We start from the raw sequence: 18824 nt of genomic DNA, 5'->3' as shown, positions 1-18824 counted from the left end.
AGCCACACTTTATGAGATTGAGTGTCTGTCTACAGATCTAATATAAGTTGATCAAAGTTTATGGCATGAGCTGGAGGCTGTGCACTTTGATTCAAATGCATCTCGTATCTGGGTATTTGATTGGGTTTTGGTTAGAGGAGAAACTCTACGTGCAGATGAAAAAAATCGGTTCCTCAAAGTTTGGTAGATGTAAGCAGATTTTATTGTTCCTGTGGGCATTTATATTACCCTGTATTTAGTAAGTGAACCACCTCTAAGTGGGTCTAGTCTCACATTAACAGTTGCATAGTTTCCTCTTGGTTTAAATCATGCATGTTGGTTCCCGTATACAGAGGGGAGGAGGTCTAATAAGGACTCTCAGTGATATCTTAGGAATGGCACACTCTTACTATACAATTCTGTGCCCATCCAGTGCCATCCAACTAATTTCTGCATTGGGGTTATTCCATCCCTCTGTTCAAGTAATGGCAACCACGGTGTCAGTGGTGTGCTGGATCTTTGGATGTGCTATAGTGTCAAACAGTTCTCAGAGGATGACCTCTTACACCCATTGCCTATGAGTGGCATAAATTTACTAACAGTGACTTGGAAATCTCCAGTTCTTCTCCTCACTGGAGGGCATTGCCGGGCTTCACAGTCTATGGACTGTTGCAAGTTATTTACTGTCCACAACTTGACCACATATCCGCCATCAGTTTCACAGTCACAGTTTCCCATCCTTGCTGTATTTTGACAGGCAAGGCCCTAGAATGAGGGCTGTTTTTGTCACCACCACAGTTCTGCTGCGGCCCCCACTTGCAGTAGCTTCTCACCGTTTTAGAGATCGGCGACCTACTGGGGATAGAGTAGCACTTAAGCTAGGAAGTTATGGCACTCATTAGTGTTTGGGGCCTTCGTTCTTGATCCTTCTATCCACAATATGTGTATCTGTTTCCTGTCAATTCCAGTGTAGAGAGGCAATGTGACACAATTCTAATTCTCGGGCATGGATCTCCCTTTGGTTGTGGCCCTCTTGCCATAGCCTAGCTCTGTCCTTTGCTCTCTGATATCTTAGTTTTATGTGATAGTGACAATTTCTTGTTAAAACTAGTCAATGAACACCATTTGCCTTTTATGGCAATATAGTAGCAGTGCCATGTAAAGTATTGTGATTTAGGCTGAGGCTGATATTTAAAATGAATTCTGTAAATAGCAGCTGGCTTAGAGTTTTCAATTGTGATGTTCTGTAATTGTATTCATGAACTAGAATGAGAGTTTTTGTCATGTTAAAGCCACAGACTATAGTACAGCAATCAATGAAGACACGGACCACAGCAAGTAATGGGGCAATTCAGTCACACATGTACAGTAAGAGAATACCACAGCAAAAACAGATGTAGAAATATACTTTCTTGATCTGAGGGTAAATTTATATGGACAAAACTTATTTTGAGGCAAAGATGAAGCCACGATTTATGATCCTGTTGCTGCAACAGGGAACATCGCTGGTTTTCCAGCGATGCACCCTGCAAAAGGACGATAACCTTGCTGATACGACCCTCAGGGTCGTATCAGCACAGCAGTTTTCTCCAAAAATTAACGTCTGCTAAAATGCTAGGGCATCCTTGCTGATAATGCGAAGCCGCGATATTGATGTCCTGACATGTAGTGTATGTCAGGAACGCCCACTTTGCATCTCATTAGAGATGCAAAGGTAGGCGTAGTGCAAAAGGGTGCTAACATGCAATTATGCATGTTAGCACCCTTTTGTAAATAGGGCCATATTTTTATCTCTGCTTTTTTGGCTTTTTAAGCCAAAAAAGCAGAGATAAAACCCTTGTAAAAATGCCCCCTCCAGTCTGTTGGCATTGAAAATTACAGTAGATGAAAAACTTCTCTCGATGCCACATGGGCATCACAATTTAGAAAAGGGGGTGGTGATGAACAGAGTGTCTGAGTTAAACAGACCACTCTTACCCAGTCCAAAGATCAGGGCTTGATCCATCACCGTTATTTATCTCACTGCCCCATCCCAGCTCAGAACCTGGCTATATGCAAATCAGTCTGTCCCTGGCCCAGTGCATCATGGGAACAGGGCAGACTAAACTACCAAGCCAATTCTTCACCAGAAAGGAGACAAGCTACCGGGGACCGGTTTCTGGCATTTCAGCCTTCTTCGGCCCGGCTTGCTTGAATCCTGATGGAGCAGTGAGAAAGGGACTCATGTCTGAGTATACCCTGCCACACCTATAGTGGCCAAAAACGATTTAGAAAAGGGGGTGGTGATGAACAGAGTGTCTGAGTTAAACAGACCACTCTTACCCAGTCCAAAGATCAGGGCTTGATCCATCACCGTTATTTATCTCACTGCCCCATCCCAGCTCAGAACCTGGCTATATGCAAATCAGTCTGTCCCTGGCCCAGTGCATCATGGGAACAGGGCAGACTAAACTACCAAGCCAATTCTTCACCAGAAAGGAGACAAGCTACCGGGGACCGGTTTCTGGCATTTCAGCCTTCTTCGGCCCGGCTTGCTTGAATCCTGATGGAGCAGTGAGAAAGGGACTCATGTCTGAGTATACCCTGCCACACCTATAGTGGCCAAAAACGATTTAGAAAAGGGGGTGGCCAAAAACGATTTAGAAAAGGGGGTGGTGATGAACAGAGTGTCTGAGTTAAACAGACCACTCTTACCCAGTCCAAAGATCAGGGCTTGATTCATCACCGTTATTTATCTCACTGCCCCATCCCAGCTCAGAACCTGGCTATATGCAAATCAGTCTGTCCCTGGCCCAGTGCATCATGGGAACAGGGCAGACTAAACTACCAAGCCAATTCTTCACCAGAAAGGAGACAAGCTACCGGGGACCGGTTTCTGGCATTTCAGCCTTCTTCGGCCCGGCTTGCTTGAATCCTGATGGAGCAGTGAGAAAGGGACGCATGTCTGAGTATACCCTGCCACACCTATAGTGGCCAAAAACGATTTAGAAAAGGGGGTGGTGATGAACAGAGTGTCTGAGTTAAACAGACCACTCTTACCCAGTCCAAAGATCAGGGCTTGATCCATCACCGTTATTTATCTCACTGCCCCATCCCAGTTCAGAACCTGGCTATATGCAAATCAGTCTGTCCCTGGCCCAGTGCATCATGGGAACAGGGCAGACTAAACTACCAAGCCAATTCTTCACCAGAAAAGAGACAAGCTACCGGGGACCGGTTTCTGGCATTTCAGCCTTCTTCGGCCCGGCTTGCTTGAATCCTGATGGAGCAGTGAGAAAGGGACGCATGTCTGAGTATACCCTGCCACACCTATAGTGGCCAAAAACGATTTAGAAAAGGGGGTGGTGATGAACAGAGTGTCTGAGTTAAACAGACCACTCTTACCCAGTCCAAAGATCAGGGCTTGATCCATCACCGTTATTTATCTCACTGCCCCATCCCAGCTCAGAACCTGGCTATATGCAAATCAGTCTGTCCCTGGCCCAGTGCATCATGGGAACAGGGCAGACTAAACTACCAAGCCAATTCTTCACCAGAAAGGAGACAAGCTACCGGGGACCGGTTTCTGCCATTTCAGCCTTCTTCGGCCCGGCTTGCTTGAATCCTGATGGAGCAGTGAGAAAGGGACTCATGTCTGAGTATACCCTGCCACACCTATAGTGGCCAAAAACGATTTAGAAAAGGGGGTGGTGATGAACAGAGTGTCTGAGTTAAACAGACCAATCTTACCCAGTCCAAAGATCAGGGCTTGATCCATCACCGTTATTTATCTCACTGCCCCATCCCAGCTCAGAACCTGGCTATATGCAAATCAGTCTGTCCCTGGCCCAGTGCATCATGGGAACAGGGCAGACTAAACTACCAAGCCAATTCTTCACCAGAAAGGAGACAAGCTACCGGGGACCGGTTTCTGGCATTTCAGCCTTCTTCGGCCCGGCTTGCTTGAATCCTGATGGAGCAGTGAGAAAAGGACTCATGTCTGAGTATACCCTGCCACACCTATAGTGGCCAAAAACGATTTAGAAAAGGGGGTGGTGATGAACAGAGTGTCTGAGTTAAACAGACCACTCTTACCCAGTCCAAAGATCAGGGCTTGATCCATCACCGTTATTTATCTCACTGCCCCATCCCAGCTCAGAACCTGGCTATATGCAAATCAGTCTGTCCCTGGCCCAGTGCATCATGGGAACAGGGCAGACTAAACTACCAAGCCAATTCTTCACCAGAAAGGAGACAAGCTACCGGGGACCGGTTTCTGGCATTTCAGCCTTCTTCGGCCCGGCTTGCTTGAATCCTGATGGAGCAGTGAGAAAGGGACTCATGTCTGAGTATACCCTGCCACACCTATAGTGGCCAAAAACGATTTAGAAAAGGGGGTGGTGATGAACAGAGTGTCTGAGTTAAACAGACCACTCTTACCCAGTCCAAAGATCAGGGCTTGATCCATCACCGTTATTTATCTCACTGCCCCATCCCAGCTCAGAACCTGGCTATATGCAAATCAGTCTGTCCCTGGCCCAGTGCATCATGGGAACAGGGCAGACTAAACTACCAAGCCAATTCTTCACCAGAAAGGAGACAAGCTACCGGGGACCGGTTTCTGGCATTTCAGCCTTCTTCGGCCCGGCTTGCTTGAATCCTGATGGAGCAGTGAGAAAGGGACTCATGTCTGAGTATACCCTGCCACACCTATAGTGGCCAAAAACGATTTAGAAAAGGGGGTGGTGATGAACAGAGTGTCTGAGTTAAACAGACCACTCTTACCCAGTCCAAAGATCAGGGCTTGATCCATCACCGTTATTTATCTCACTGCCCCATCCCAGCTCAGAACCTGGCTATATGCAAATCAGTCTGCTTAATTCAGAGACTCTGTCCCTCACCACCCCTTGTTGTAAATATTTTTGTCCACCCTAAGCGCGGAAGGGTATTCTCAGATGTGAGATCCTTGCTCATTGCACCATCAGGATTCAAGCAAACCGGGCCGAAGACGGCTGTAATGCCAGAAACCGGTCCCCGGGAGCTTGTTTCCTTCCCAGTGTAAGAATTGGCTTTTGTAGTTTGGTTTGCCCTGTTCCCATCATGCACTGGGACAGGAACAGACTAATTTGCATACAGCCGGGTTCTGAAACTGGGATGGTGCAGTGAGCTAAAAAACGGTGTTGGATCTAGCCCTGATCTCTTGACTGGGTGAGAGCTTTCTGCTTAATTCAGAGACTCTGTCCCTCACCACCCCTTGTTGTAAATATTTTTGTCCACCCTAAGCATGGAAGGGTATTCTCAGATGTGAGACCCTTGCTCATTGCACCATCAGGATTCAAGCAAACCAGGCCGAAGACGGCTGTAATGCCAGAAACCGGTCCCCGGGAGCTTGTTTCCTTCCCAGTGTAAGAATTGGCTTTTGTAGTTTGGTTTGCCCTGTTCCCATCATGCACTGGGACAGGAACAGACTAATTTGCATACAGCCGGGTTCTGAAACTGGGATGGTGCAGTGAGCTAAAAAACGGTGTTGGATCTAGCCCTGATCTCTTGACTGGGTGAGAGCTTTCTGCTTAATTCAGAGACTCTGTCCCTCACCACCCCTTGTTGTAAATATTTTTGTCCACCCTAAGCGTGGAAGGGTATTCTCAGATGTGAGACCCTTGCTCATTGCACCATCAGGATTCAAGCAAACCGGGCCGAAGACGGCTGTAATGCCAGAAACCGGTCCCCGGGAGCTTGTTTCCTTCCCAGTGTAAGAATTGGCTTTTGTAGTTTGGTTTGCCCTGTTCCCATCATGCACTGGGACAGGAACAGACTAATTTGCATACAGCCGGGTTCTGAAACTGGGATGGTGCAGTGAGCTAAAAAACGGTGTTGGATCTAGCCCTGATCTCTTGACTGGGTGAGAGCTTTCTGCTTAATTCAGAGACTCTGTCCCTCACCACCCCTTGTTGTAAATATTTTTGTCCACCCTAAGCGTGGAAGGGTATTCTCAGATGTGAGACCCTTGCTCATTGCACCATCAGGATTCAAGCAAACCGGGCCGAAGACGGCTGTAATGCCAGAAACCGGTCCCCGGGAGCTTGTTTCCTTCCCAGTGTAAGAATTGGCTTTTGTAGTTTGGTTTGCCCTGTTCCCATCATGCACTGGGACAGGAACAGACTAATTTGCATACAGCCGGGTTCTGAAACTGGGATGGTGCAGTGAGCTAAAAAACGGTGTTGGATCTAGCCCTGATCTCTTGACTGGGTGAGAGCTTTCTGCTTAATTCAGAGACTCTGTCCCTCACCACCCCTTGTTGTAAATATTTTTGTCCACCCTAAGCGTGGAAGGGTATTCTCAGATGTGAGACCCTTGCTCATTGCACCATCAGGATTCAAGCAAACTGGGCCGAAGACGGCTGTAATGCCAGAAACCGGTCCCCGGGAGCTTGTTTCCTTCCCAGTGTAAGAATTGGCTTTTGTAGTTTGGTTTGCCCTGTTCCCATCATGCACTGGGACAGGAACAGACTAATTTGCATACAGCCGGGTTCTGAAACTGGGATGGTGCAGTGAGCTAAAAAACGGTGTTGGATCTAGCCCTGATCTCTTGACTGGGTGAGAGCTTTCTGCTTAATTCAGAGACTCTGTCCCTCACCACCCCTTGTTGTAAATATTTTTGTCCACCCTAAGCGTGGAAGGGTATTCTCAGATGTGAGACCCTTGCTCATTGCACCATCAGGATTCAAGCAAACCGGGCCGAAGACGGCTGTAATGCCAGAAACCGGTCCCCGGGAGCTTGTTTCCTTCCCAGTGTAAGAATTGGCTTTTGTAGTTTGGTTTGCCCTGTTCCCATCATGCACTGGGACAGGAACAGACTAATTTGCATACAGCCGGGTTCTGAAACTGGGATGGTGCAGTGAGCTAAAAAACGGTGTTGGATCTAGCCCTGATCTCTTGACTGGGTGAGAGCTTTCTGCTTAATTCAGAGACTCTGTCCCTCACCACCCCTTGTTGTAAATATTTTTGTCCACCCTAAGCGTGGAAGGGTATTCTCAGATGTGAGACCCTTGCTCATTGCACCATCAGGATTCAAGCAAACTGGGCCGAAGACGGCTGTAATGCCAGAAACCGGTCCCCGGGAGCTTGTTTCCTTCCCAGTGTAAGAATTGGCTTTTGTAGTTTGGTTTGCCCTGTTCCCATCATGCACTGGGACAGGAACAGACTAATTTGCATACAGCCGGGTTCTGAAACTGGGATGGTGCAGTGAGCTAAAAAACGGTGTTGGATCTAGCCCTGATCTCTTGACTGGGTGAGAGCTTTCTGCTTAATTCAGAGACTCTGTCCCTCACCACCCCTTGTTGTAAATATTTTTGTCCACCCTAAGCGTGGAAGGGTATTCTCAGATGTGAGACCCTTGCTCATTGCACCATCAGGATTCAAGCAAACCGGGCCGAAGACGGCTGTAATGCCAGAAACCGGTCCCCGGGAGCTTGTTTCCTTCCCAGTGTAAGAATTGGCTTTTGTAGTTTGGTTTGCCCTGTTCCCATCATGCACTGGGACAGGAACAGACTAATTTGCATACAGCCGGGTTCTGAAACTGGGATGGTGCAGTGAGCTAAAAAACGGTGTTGGATCTAGCCCTGATCTCTTGACTGGGTGAGAGCTTTCTGCTAAATTCAGAGACTCTGTCCCTCACCACCCCTTGTTGTAAATATTTTTGTCCACCCTAAGCGTGGAAGGGTATTCTCAGATGTGAGACCCTTGCTCATTGCACCATCAGGATTCAAGCAAACCGGGCCGAAGACGGCTGTAATGCCAGAAACCGGTCCCCGGGAGCTTGTTTCCTTCCCAGTGTAAGAATTGGCTTTTGTAGTTTGGTTTGCCCTGTTCCCATCATGCACTGGGACAGGAACAGACTAATTTGCATACAGCCGGGTTCTGAAACTGGGATGGTGCAGTGAGCTAAAAAACGGTGTTGGATCTAGCCCTGATCTCTTGACTGGGTGAGAGCTTTCTGCTTAATTCAGAGACTCTGTCCCTCACCACCCCTTGTTGTAAATACATGGGCATCACAAGCTGAAACATAGGTACAGCTGTCTCTAAGAAATCGGGTAAGATTTGCAGACATATAGATTAATGAAGCATTAGATTTTTATCAAATCATTCTGCAAACCAGGGCTCATTAACACAGAACAGCTAAGAGCCATAAGAATAGAAACCGTGTGAACTATTCTGGTACAGACTCCAGAAGCTGAAATAAAAACATTCAAGAAAGGTACTCATTTAGAGGAAGTAGAGAAAAATGCTTTTGAAGGCAGGGTACATGTTTAGTGTTTCCTAGGGAAAACTAAAATAAATCCTCTGAGATTTCAGCAGTTTATTAAATCAGGCTAAAGCTTATGGTTTTCCAAATCCTCAGAAAAATGACACTATAAAATATAAACATCAAACAAATAATTGGATCAGCTAGTAGGGACATGTCTCTTCCCCGTCCACAATGAGGCAAGATATGTTACACTTCTGAGTAAGAGGTATGATCAATATATTCTTTGCCGCCAGTTCCTGATTGTTTAATGTTAAAGAGCATGGAAAACAAATCTACCCTTGTAGACAATTCTCCCACTCATCCGCCTCTGAAATCAAGATTACAGTTTCAAAACACTAATGGGAACAGAGAAAAGTGGAGGAGTGGAGGTAAATCAAGAACAGGACAGTGATAATGCTTTAAAGGATCCAATGCGACCAGCTATTACACATATTTCTGTCACAGACGTCACCTGGGGTAAACAACGTCTACCCGGAAACTTTTACAACGCACGGAACAACGACTTGTGGAGGGGGGGCACAGACTGAAGTTGGAATAGTAAATTATACTATTCAGACATCCAGCGCCCCCCCTCTGCAAGTCGTTGTTCCGATTCGGGGAGTAATGGTATGCGGAATTACAACGCAGTCGTTGTAACAACTGCGTTGTGAATCCTTGCGTTGAAAAAGCCAGCGGAATAACGTCACATATTCGTCACATATTCGTCACCTGGAGGATGTCGGATGACTAGCAGGTGATTAACCTAGCAACCTGCTTGACGAAATGAGATAATGCATGGGGTCTTTTTCAATGATGCCTACAGGCAAACACCGGGGCGGACAAGAGCTTCAAGGGGCATATCTACACAGTTCAGTCGACTAAAAGGACTATTGCTTTCTCGATTTTGCATGGCAGATTCAACACTTTTAGTTTGCCATGCCACACAACAAAAGCTGATTGGCATACCATTAACTGAATAACGTTTGGATGCAGGGATCATGTATAAGCAATAGGAGTAGGAATTCATGTTGCATTATCAGGGATGGTGTAAGCATCTAAAGCTTAGTAGAGATGACAGAGTAATAGGTCATCCATACTTAATAATATTTGCCAGCAAAAAGGGGAGAAGTTCATGGGATTAGTGATAGAATGTACATTACCAAGGATAGTGAGAACAGTCTGAAGGTTATAGAAACTAAGAAATAATCATGACAGACTCAGTGACCTGTCGCGGGAAAAGAAGATCTGAGAGAAGATATCCAAGAAAGTTGGGTTTGGCACATGTTGGTTAAGTGATGATGAATGCTCCATTGGGTGGCAGTAATAAGTCATGTCTTGTAATGAGAATACACATAAGTGAGGTTAGTGGGTAGAGGGGTTTGAAGGAGGTGCTGAAATGTCAGCCACAGGCACAGGACCATTTTAGAGTGTACCAATGGTATCGAAATGTACTAAAATTATAATGGATAAGTGGGAAGGTCATTTGAAGGACACGACAAATGATTATGATAAATTGTAAGACATATGCATCTTCATACAGTGAAACGGAGGGAAGTTTACTTCTTTTATTAAGTGACTTTAGATCATGCCACTTAGTGAGTGAATGTATGGTACACCCGCCAGAACACTTTCACAGGCAAATAGGTACCCAATTGTCCCAAGAAGGACAAATGAATGGGATCTGTGAAATATCGAAATTGTATTGGACAAAAACCTGTGCATCTTCTTGAATATAACAGACATGCACAATGCAACATAACAGGGCACTAGAATATGCGCGTCAGAGGCCTTACCTCAGTTCCAGCAAAAACAATATTTGGTGAATACTGAATGGTGACTCTGGCATTGTAGGCACTGTCTTTTTTATTCTCAATGGATAACGTTAAATAGAATTTTTCATTTGGTGACTGCACAATGAAAGGAGAAGAGCTGCAACAATTAATAAGAAGAGAAGGAATAAGCAGTTTATCATACATTGTGAGTGTTAAATAAGAGAAATTAAGAAAACAACTACATGAAGTTATTCGGATCAGGAAAGCAAAAATACGGCCTGCCAAACAAAACACAGACATTGACAATGCAGAAAGCCATAAAGCATATTTTATTTGTCTAATTACTTTCAGTAGCACAACACTTCAGTTTTTACTTGATCACTCCACATGCAACTAGTATCACCAATATTTATTTAAAAAACATCACATACTGAGCTATGATTGCATATACCAGCATTGATATTTATGGGGCTCATTTATGAAAAGTGACGCATCGCTGCGTGAAAACAGCGATGCGTCACTTTTCACTGCGCACTCCTTGCGACACCAATGATGCGTCATATTTAATGTATGACGCATCATGTCGCAAGGACTTACAGATACGTCAGTATTTCTGACGCATCTGTAAGCGCAAAAGTGACGCATTGCTGGAGTGTGTCACAAAAGTGACGCAACTCCAGCAATGCGTCCTTTCACATGGGGAAAGCCCCATGTGAAGGCTTGCGTCAGTCTTACGCCTGCTGTGAGGCAGGCGCACGATTTTGACGCAACAGCATCCTAAAAGTGACGCATTGAAATCTCATAGATTTCACTGCGTCACTATTACGAGGCTTTTTGCGGGGGAACGCCCCCTCTGCATACATTATACCTGACGCAGGTATAATGTGGCGCAGGGGTTTAAAAAGTGACGCATCTACCTAGATGCGTCACTTTTTAAATATGGCGCAACAAGGCGCATGTTTTACGCTGCCGATGCGTCACAAAAAGTGACGCATCCGGGGCCTCATTTATGAAAAGTGACGCATTGCTGCGTGAAAACAGCGATGCGTCACTTTTCACTGCGCACTCCTTGCGACACCAATGATGCGTCATATTTAATGTATGACGCATCATGTCGCAAGGACTTACAGATACGTCAGTATTTCTGACGCATCTGTAAGCGCAAAAGTGACGCATTGCTGGAGTGTGTCACAAAAGTGACGCAATTCCAGCAATGCGTCCTTTCACATGGGGAAAGCCCCATGTGAAAGGGCTTGCGTCAGTCTTACGCCTGCTGTGAGGCAGGCGCAAGATTTTGACGCAACAGCATCCTAAAAGTGACGCAGTGAAATCTCATAGATTTCACTGCGTCACTATTACAAGGCTTTTTGCGGGGGAACGCCCACTCTGCATACATTATACCTGACGCAGGTATGATGTGGCGCAGGGGTTTAAAAAGTGACGCATCTACCTAGATGCGTCACTTTTTAAATATGGCGCAACAAGGCGCATTTTGTACGCCGCTGGTGCGTCACAAAAAGTGACGCACCGGCGGCGCAAAACTGACGCAAGGCCTCATAAATAAGGGCCCCGCAGCGCAAAACTGACGCAAGGCCTCATAAATGAGGCCCTATGTTTCCAGCTCACTTCCATGACTGATCTTTGTAAATAAGATGCTGTCCCACCTATTTCGGACTAATGAGACATTATTGCAATATTTGTAATACAATATGGGTTCCTGTGCACTTACACAAATGAAAAACTATATTACTGGTAATCTCTATGAAAGAAAGTGCTACTCTTCCTTTTCTCAGTCCTCGCCCAGGACAGGCACCACACTGTCTACCTATAAATTCCACCAATTCTTTTTATTTGTTTTGTTTTTAAGGGTGGGTAATTTCCCATAGGCCACCATATGAAACAAAGTCTTATGTTACACCATCCTTTTTAATCAGTCGATAGTAAAACATCCAGTGAATTGAGGCACACCAACAAAGAAGGGCACCGAGATTGGTTAGAACCTGAAGGACTAAAAATGATAAGGAAATAATCAGGGTGTTATCATCTTCACCCCAGTTCCCAAACGCAAACAGTTAGCTATGCTTAGCGATGAGCCAGAAAAATGCGGCAAAAAGAACGAAAATATAAGTCACAACCTATGAGCTGATTGTTAACATAAAAACACTAATTTATTGTGTGGAAGTGTTGAGAAGTATATAAAGAGACATGCAAAGGGGTGAGTAATTCATGAACAAAACAGAATAAAACAAACTTTGTCATGCTTCGTGACATTATTCCAACTAAGCACCTAAGGACAGCTGTGCAAGCACTAGTCCTATCATGACTTAACTTCAGGAATGCCTTACTAGCTAAAGTACCTCTCACTCACTTCGCACCACTTACGTTTATCCTCCATTATGCAGCCCGACTTATATAGCCTGCTAACATAGATAGCCACTTCATACTCTGGGATTTCACTCTCTAGCAAGAATGCAATTGAAAATATGCCAATTGATCCACATGTCTATCGACAACAAGAACCCATGCTACATTGTAAAACCTCTAACCATCTTGGGAAGTTTATTACTACTGTTAGTATCAAAGTCATCTGCTAGCAAGCAGTCCTTCTGTGCTACAGCCACATCAGCGTGGAATGCTCTTCAGCCTAACCTAAGAAAAGCAACACCTACAACTGCATTAAGGAAAAGGCGTCCAGTTCTCTAATTCGAAAACAATTCCTTAACTAGCACTGAAACTGTACGACATGGACCCAGCTGGGAGTTTATTGTGTGCAAACACACCGGGGCCTATTCACAAACTGCTTTGTGCAATATGTTTTGCAGTGATATATATTAGTGCTACAGACATACTGGAAAATGCTATTTCACAAACTTATACGCGAAGATTCCTTGCCTGCCTCGTCTATCATTTTCCTTGCAGAAATATACACGACGACTGTGGGGGGCTCTACACTTGCAAGTACAAGTTCTTGTGATAGATATGGGGGACACAGTGGAGTGGCTGGAGAAGGGGGAATACTTATGAATAAAAGGGTGGAGATTAGGGAGAGGGAGAGTTGTGTACGGGTTGAGAGAGGGACGTGCACCCACCCAGTTAATGTACTGCTATTCACAAACTGCACTTTTAGCGTTACTATAGACAAAAAGAAACCTAAAACAGTAATAGATTACTCTAGCTTAGAGCTAAGTAAACCCAGCACCACAGATAGCCAACCACTGCTACTGCAACACCCTTCCATTGAAAATAATGGAGGAAGGAGCTTAAAATAAAACCCCAAAGGAAATAATACAAAACTAAATGTATCTTTATATTTTTCCCCATACTTTACCGTAGGGAGGCTCCACATTTTGGGTTGAGCTCTCCATATGGTAAGGCATAGGGAAAAATAACAAAGTTTATTACACTTTAAAAAAGTAGTATAGTAATATTATTTTAAATTAATCTTATATATTTATTTATGAATCTAGAGCAAAAAATACTACAGCCTATTAACTTAAATGTGATTTAAATCTTTAATTTATTTAAGTGTATTAAAGTTAAATTGTTTGTCTGAAGTTAGAATGAAAAATAAATTTCAATCTAATTTTTTTTTTATAATGCATCAATATTTATTAAAAGTCATATATAGCATTCATTAAATTATTTTAACTATTTATACTACAATTTATTTTTACAATAATTTTTACAAAAAGGGTGTTAGGTATGTGTCATGTGGCGTCGGTGCACTGCCGTCATGCACTGTTGAGGCTCCACAATCTGCTCACCCTCACTTGTCTCGAACGGTGTCCAGAGCCGTGCTGTATGCCGTATTGTGCCACTGTACTGCTGGTGGCTTTCAGAGTTGAGATGACAGTGTTTATTGACCCTGCCTGACAGTGAGAGTGTCGATGGAGCATTACGGCCACAATCTCCGAGAGAGCAGCTGCAAGGTGGAGCCAGTACGCCCAGGATTTTCTCTCTGTGGCCACGATGGATGCTTGATTGACTTTCATTGGATGGTTCTTGTCAGTCTGACAGTCTTTTCATAGTGCATCCCTGCCTTAGTGCCTTAGTCAGGGCAGTCTGGTTGTTGGAACTGTTCGCTGCAATGTTGGTGGGATTTTTCCTACACTAGCAGCGGGTACTTTGGGGCATATTTACAATAACTGGCACACAGCTGGGTGAGTTGGCCTAAGGACAGGTGTGTAGGACCACACTCTCTGGAATGCCTCACGGCTGGGAAGTTGGCCTACCAAAGATGGGGGGGGTAGCAAACGGAGACGGCGCTCGCTACCCAGCCCCCGCCGGAAGGCAGGGCACAACAAGAATCGGACAAGGTAGCGAGGTGGCCTAACTCCGGGGCAGAAGCTACTCCCTCCCGTGCATAGGGAGCGCCAAAAACCAACCTACTCAAGAAAACGACCCAGAAGGGCCAAGAGACAATAACAAGGAAGTTGTCAGGACATAACATACAAAATATGCAAAGTATATACATGTTTCCTTTTATTCCTAATAAACTGCGACCAACAAATGACCACCACAAGATGAACGTGTACGTTGGCTTTTCTTGTCCTGATAAGGAGTACTGTATGGGCGAATGTGGTATACATGTGGGAGTGGAGCAGAGTGCGGGGGTTATTACAATAACTGGCACATCCCTGCAAATCAGCAGGGATGCACCAGTTATTGTGCGCCACAGCTCCGCCATCATGGATGCGCTGCATTTACAATGCAGTGCACCATGGTGCAAAAAAAAACACAGATGCGTGACGCATCTATGCCGTAAAAGTGACGCATTGCTGGAGTTGCGTCGCAAGCGCGACGCAGCTCTAGTAATGCTCTGGGGGTCCTATCTAGTTAATGCTGCGTCAATCCTTACGCCTGCTTTAGGCAGGCGCAGGGTTTTGACGCAGCATGGGCCTAAAAGTGACTCAGTGAAATCTTGTGGATTTCACTCAGCCACTTTTAGGAGGCGTTCCTGCACCAGAACGCCCACCCCACCCCCCCCCCCCCCCGCCCCCCTGCACAGGAATGCCTACATGTGGCGCAGGGCATTACAACGTGACGCATCTCCCAGATGCATCCCGTTGTAAGTACCCCTGCACCATGGAGCAGGATTTGCGCCGCCGCTGCGTCACAAAAGTGACGCAACGGCAGTGTAAATTAGGCGCAAGGAGCTTGTAAATATGCCCCTTTATATCTTGCTCTGCTGTGAGACTTTTTCGTTAAATGAAACGCAAGTTGAGCTGAGTTGATTGGAGCCTGCACTATTGACTGCACTATTGTCTGGCACGAGAGGCTCGGCAGGAGACCAGAGTGCCATTTGCTTCAGCTTCAGTGGTGAGTGTTCTCTTGCAAGTTGAGGTTAAGCGGTAGCACAGACTAATTTCCTTCTGGAACACTGCTTTATCTGAGTGTAGTTTGCTGGCCATATATATTGTGGTGTTATTGGCATTCCGCTCTGGAAGGCTAAAAGCATCTCCGAAACTCAGCACAAGAAATGCCCAAGTTTACCAGAGTGAGTAAACCAGGATAGAGGTCAACTTAAGAAATTACCACTTCCTGGTTGTTATCCACTGAATTGCGCTAGCCTACAGGTGCCACACAGTGCAGCACTTAATCTGGGCAATCTCCCCCGGGCCTACCTGTCCTGCTCAACCGAAGTTTGGTTTCTCACTCAATCCCTCTCCCTCGGAAATACACTGTGTGATGGCCTCCGGAATTGTCACATGACAACTACTCTTTACTAATGTGATGGGAGGGAACAAGCCAACAGAGTCAGCAACACCGCCCAACCACACCATGGAGGCCATCCTGCAAGAAATTACTTCAGTGGGAGCAACACTGGGCTTACTTGGTTGCCTTTCATGGTCCATCACCCGACCCGGTGCACCTTTTTTCCCTGATCAACTAACCCATCATTGGCTTACTGCTCCCAGCACCTTAAAGCTTCCTGATTCTTTCTAAAATAATGCCTGCCCTGGGGACTGCCATCCCTCCTCTGTCCTATGGAGAAGTTGCCAGCTTGTGGTAACCCCCAGAGAGTCTCCCAGCCTCTTGAGTCCTCCCTCCCACTCATCCCGCCCCCTAAACCTCACTTCATTCCACTTCTTTCCCTTCCCTTTCCGCCTCCTTTCCCCAGATCTGACACTCAGTGCCTGCACCGGTGTTGTTGATATGCTGACCTCTACCCATTACATTGTCAACTACACTACCCAGGGCATGTATGCACTATTCCTACCTCTAACCTCGATCCCTACCTTTGCCACCAACACTTCAAGCGTTGAGGAACCGATGCCCGTGGTGTTTATGTTATTACTGTCCCTTGTATGCTTATGATACTTTCTTTCTCACCAGGCACTGGTCTTTCATATCCGTAAGCATCAACTGGCAGTTTTTCATTCTGTGAGAGTCTAGTCCTGCCGTTATGTGTATTCTGGTGTTGGTTTGAAAATCTTTTTATTGCCTCATCGTAGCTCTGTTGCCCTGTGTTGCATTTTGAACTTTGATGTAGCCTGACCACTGTGATGCAGGGTCCCTGACTCCCAAGTCCCCCTCCTTCCTACTCTCCCTACGGGCCAGGGGACACGTTCTTGCAGCTATAACCTAGTCATCCTCAGCAGCCCTCGTTGCATTGCCCTGGAAGCCCTCGCACTTCCGGCCTTGCCGGCACTGTACCTCCCACTGGCAGGGCCGGGCCTAGAACTCCTGGGGCCCCAGGTGAAAGGGAAAATGTGAGGCCCCTCTAATTTGCATGTAACTTCCAGTTGCAGTCGGCATGACTCGGGAGTGGAGGGTCTCACTGGAGTTAGGAAGGAGGGGAACAGGAAGCAGGCAGCCTCCCTCCCCTAAGCCAATGACAATGCTGTAATGGCAGCGTTGTGATTGATCAGGACGCCGACCAGCTAGGCGCCTATGGGGAGGCCATTTTCTCCATGTAGGCTGCATTGCAGCCTACATAGAGAAAGGTCAGGGTGCGCATGACTGGTTTGGTCCAACAGTCAGCGCCCTTAGCAGTTGGCAAGGCATTCCTCCCCTGCCCTAAAGCAGACCCGCCCGGCCCCAACCAAACCCTCCTGCTTTCTAGCAGTGCTAGAAGCCGAAACATAAAACGGTTGTTTAGCATTTTGTGTTTCTGCTTTTGCGAGAAAGTAGTGGGGCGACGCTCCTCCGCCCTAGTGGAGGTCCCGCCCTTGGTAAATGTGTTGAAAGGCTGTATATGTATTGGAATACCACACAGGAAGTGCAGTCACTGGGGTAGGCATTGTCTGACATCACACCAGATTTATCACCCTTTTGTTACACAATGTAAATTAGCTCAGGATCAATGGAAGAAATAGAGAGATATGCATCTGTAAGCAAACTTTGGGTAGAATGATGCATTTCCTAATGTGCTGCCACAAGCTGAGGCCATCAAAACAGGGCAGCTTAGCAGAACACCTATGGTCCGATCTGAAAACAAAACGATTGGCTTTATTGGCACTCTTATCTTCTTGCTTCTTATTGTTAAGCTGCCGTAGGCTTACTTCCTATTCATATGTTAGTCCCTCCCATGGAGCACGGATGCATTACTTGTATCCTTCCACTGCTCATTTTTTTAGGAGTTACTTTTTGTTTAAGTACTCTACCAGAATGTGTCTTTTTCAGCTGGTTTCTTCATGTACTTCTCCCTCCTCCATGTTCTTCATACACTACCTCTCTTGTGTTGCTTGCCCCTACCCTCACTCTTTGGTCCATGTTACCTGCCTTCACCCGTCCTCCCTCTCTTCCTTGCTCCACTGTTTAACTTGGCCCTTTTTGCAGGGTCATCCCTGAACTTTTTGCCTTCCTCCTAGCCTTTTTTCTGACATGGTGTAGGTGGTTCTTGGACTCTGGGCACTTTAGCACTGCTGTCCAGTGTAAAGTGAGGGTGCTCTCTGTGGTAAACATGGTAAGAGTGGTCTACACCTCTTTGGCATATTTAATTTACCTGTCAGTCCCTTGTAAAGTGGTATCTTAGATACCCAGGGCTAGTAAATTAAATGCTACTATTAGGCTTTCAGCGCTGATTGCGCCACCCTCCGAAGTAGCCTTTCAAACCTGTCTCTGGCCTCTGTCATTGCAGGGCCTGTGCGAGCAGTGTTACTGTCGCTGTGATGTGACACCTAACGTGTGTGCCATGTCTGTGACCCCTCTTTTACTGCATTTCAGTCACCCCTAAGGTGGGCCCTAGCTAGCCCTATAGGCAGAGTGCATTGTAGGTAAAAGGTAGGACATGTACCTTAAGTGTGTGTCATGTCCTGGTAGTGACAAATAGCCATTTGGGTTTGTCACTGCTGTGAGGCTGCACTCTCATAGGAATGCACTGGGGATTCCCTGATAAGTGTTTCAGTGGTAATCCCTGTTATGAGAGGAGTAGTGTGGTCAAATTTGATATGTTTGGAATAGTAATAATAATTGCTGCACAATGGTGTGCACGGATTTGTTATCACTATTTTAGAAATACCCCTTCTAGAAGTTGGCATTTCTGTGTGCTTTGTGTCTGCCTGCCTGATGTGTATAGCATGTATGGCTCTGGAGTGACAGGGGCTGGGGAGGTGGTGTAGCTCCAGGGAGGGCAGCGTGAGTCAGCGCTAGGCTGAATAGGAGATCTGCATTTGGAGTAGTGGGAGTATTCCCCTGACCCTGAATAGGTCTGTGCCTACCTAGGTGAATGCTGGTTCCACCCCCTGTGGTGTGTCTGGTGACCGAGCCCCCACCTGACAAAGGGGAAGAGGAGCCCTGTAAACAAAGTGCTCCAATATCCCCCAGAACCAGTTGAAACTGGTTCCCCCCCAAGCCCAGTGCTTT

General features: G+C 46.1%; 1 protein-coding gene across 1 annotated transcript in view; it reads right to left on the bottom strand.

Annotated features, from left to right (window-relative positions):
• The window catches only part of ITGA1 (integrin subunit alpha 1), an 813868-nt gene that overhangs the window by 135303 nt on the left and 659741 nt on the right, over window positions 1–18824 (bottom strand). The window contains exon 20 of the mRNA XM_086960618.1: window positions 10038–10173. Within this exon, the coding sequence (XP_086816744.1) occupies window positions 10038–10173 (136 nt within the window). The remainder of the gene's footprint in view (window positions 1–10037; window positions 10174–18824) is intronic.

This window comes from Lissotriton vulgaris, chromosome 3_1, assembly GCF_964263255.1.
Source record: "Lissotriton vulgaris chromosome 3_1, aLisVul1.2, whole genome shotgun sequence".
Classification (NCBI taxonomy): domain Eukaryota; kingdom Metazoa; phylum Chordata; class Amphibia; order Caudata; family Salamandridae; genus Lissotriton; species Lissotriton vulgaris.
Note: the sequence above shows the minus strand (reverse complement) of the source record. Positions and strands in the feature narration are given on the sequence as shown.